This window comes from Leptidea sinapis, chromosome 38 (assembly GCF_905404315.1).
Source record: "Leptidea sinapis chromosome 38, ilLepSina1.1, whole genome shotgun sequence".
NCBI lineage: Eukaryota > Metazoa > Arthropoda > Insecta > Lepidoptera > Pieridae > Leptidea > Leptidea sinapis.
The window spans coordinates 8,364,899-8,367,119 of NC_066302.1; the positions used below are offsets into that span (position 1 = coordinate 8,364,899).

The 2,221-nt window shown below is 34.4% G+C and overlaps 1 protein-coding gene across 1 annotated transcript; it reads right to left on the reverse strand.

Annotated features, from left to right (window-relative positions):
• Nucleotides 1-1,115: 1,115 nt before the first annotated feature.
• Nucleotides 1,116-1,802, reverse strand: LOC126975928 (uncharacterized). Its single transcript, XM_050824042.1, has one exon. It carries the CDS (start codon nt 1,800-1,802, stop codon nt 1,116-1,118), a length of 687 nt encoding a protein of 228 aa, XP_050679999.1.
• Between the last annotated feature and the right edge of the window lie 419 nt (nt 1,803-2,221).

The following is a 2,221-nucleotide window of genomic DNA, read 5'->3' on the forward strand; positions in this document are numbered from 1 at the left end:
TATTGAGGTTGTCTTCCTCGTAGTCCAGGCGATGAAGCCAAAACCCCCAGACCTCCGAGACATGACCAGAGGGACCGGGTTGTTGAAGTCATTTCCTACCAGGCCTCCTATCAATATCTACCAATAAACACAAAAAACTATCCCAGCGGAGGAATATTAATGACGTCTGTTTTGTTTAAAAAATATTTTGCTATTTTGAAGAATGTATAAGCTTAAATTAAAAGTTTTGAAATAGTAATTAGGTGTGAAATATGATTTTCTTATCATAATTTTTATTATAAGACGCTTTGTTAATTAAATTTCGCGCACTGATAGTCCTGGAAGTTGACAGAATGACACTAACGCGGCGGGAAACGTATTTGGTCATAAACGACCACATTGAAACTGCTTCATTTTGCTTGGGCCTACTCACTTTCTAAGCATTATTATTCTTATATATATAAGGTTTCAGTAATAAAATAAAGTAATTCAGTCGTAAGCGTCAAAGAAATTTTATTTCAATCGCGCGTAAAAATTTAACGCACACATTTTTTTTTTAAATAAACAATGCAATGTGAGTTTAGGTCACTAATAATCAAAGTAAACCATCAAAATCTTATAATAAAGGGTGTGTTTATCTATTTATGGCTCCCAAAAAGTTATTCGATAAATTATTGAATAAATATTGGTTTTAATGAATCATGGAACGTTAGGTTACATTCATTATTGAATCTCAATTATTGTGAAGTGAAATCTACAGAAAAATAAACAGCTGCAGGAAAGTATTTATTTTTATGGAAAACCAGGACAAATGAGTGTACGGGTGTTTCAGCTGGTGTTAAGTGTCATCGCTGCCAACATTCTCTTGCAACACCAGAGGATTCATAGTAGATTTGCCAGCCTTTAAGGAAAGTTTATGCACTTTTTTAAGATACCCATGTTGTATCGTCCCGCTCAAACAAGTCCAACTCCACACAAGGAAGCTCATTCCACATCTAGATGGTGGGGATGACATCCTAATTTGTGTAATATTATGTATATTTATTATTCAGACTAAATCTTGTTAGTGTCGCTTTTTTGTTTCATAGAGTTTCACTACCAGCGCTACTAAAGTTTTCACTGCAAATGGTAGAATGTTAAAAAAATCTCACCCGTTTTCCATAAACCTGGTTGACAAAGCTAGTTTGATCCAACAGCATTAAATAGCATTTAACGAAACACTTTACTTTACTTTCAATATTTGCAAGACTATTTTGGGAAGTGAAACTGACACTCACAATATCAGCAATGGTGCTAAGACGATATTCTATCTGCATAATCTGGGATGTTAAGTCGAGGCTCGTAAGGATTTTTATCAGAAAGAACACGTATGATAGAGAAAAAACTGTCGCACTTAACCAGCCGGCAGCCAAAGTCCATCCGGCGTAGTCACACACAGAACTAATTGCCCAGACCAAAAAAAAAACAACAATAAGTCTAACTAATCTATTCTTTACAAGCAGACAGCACTTCATGCCAAGTATTTCGTCAATCTTTTGGTAATTATATAAGTATTGTTTAGTATTCAGCCTGTATTTATGAACAGAAATCAAATCGACGCAATATAAAAAGAAATCGAAAAACATTTCAACCGCGTCGGTGTACTTTATAGATACCAATTGACCATGATAGAAATACGTAATTTTTAAATAGAGTGCTGTAACCACTAAGCAGCCAAGCATTATGGCGGGTAAAATAAAAATAAATTGAGATATTTTGCTTAACTGCACAGGGCCCCATAAGTTTAACGAGAATATTTTTAAAAAATAATTTAAAGGTATCATTGCTTTGTAAATGTTGGTGTTATAATTTTCTATAAAGTTAATCCGATGTTTAGTCCACATTATCACAATAACTAATATTATCTAAGAGCTACCTACTCGATAAATGTAATAGCCGCCTGGTTATTGAAATAGTGTAACAGAAATGTTAACGGCAAAATTAGTAGGTACCTAATCGTTTTTATTGAGGAGGCCTATTCTAATAAGCGTAGCATATTAATACAATGAAAATGGTGATTGTCTGCCGGGCTAGACATAATAGTATATTTAACCTTCCGTCCCTCATGATGTCGATGAAACCGTGAATATCGAATTGAAATTTAATTTCGCTAAATATGTCAAACTTTATCCATTTTTACAGAAGTACCGGTGAGTTTCTTAAGCCAATTCTGCCCAGGCCTCAGGCCAAAGACATTTCTCCT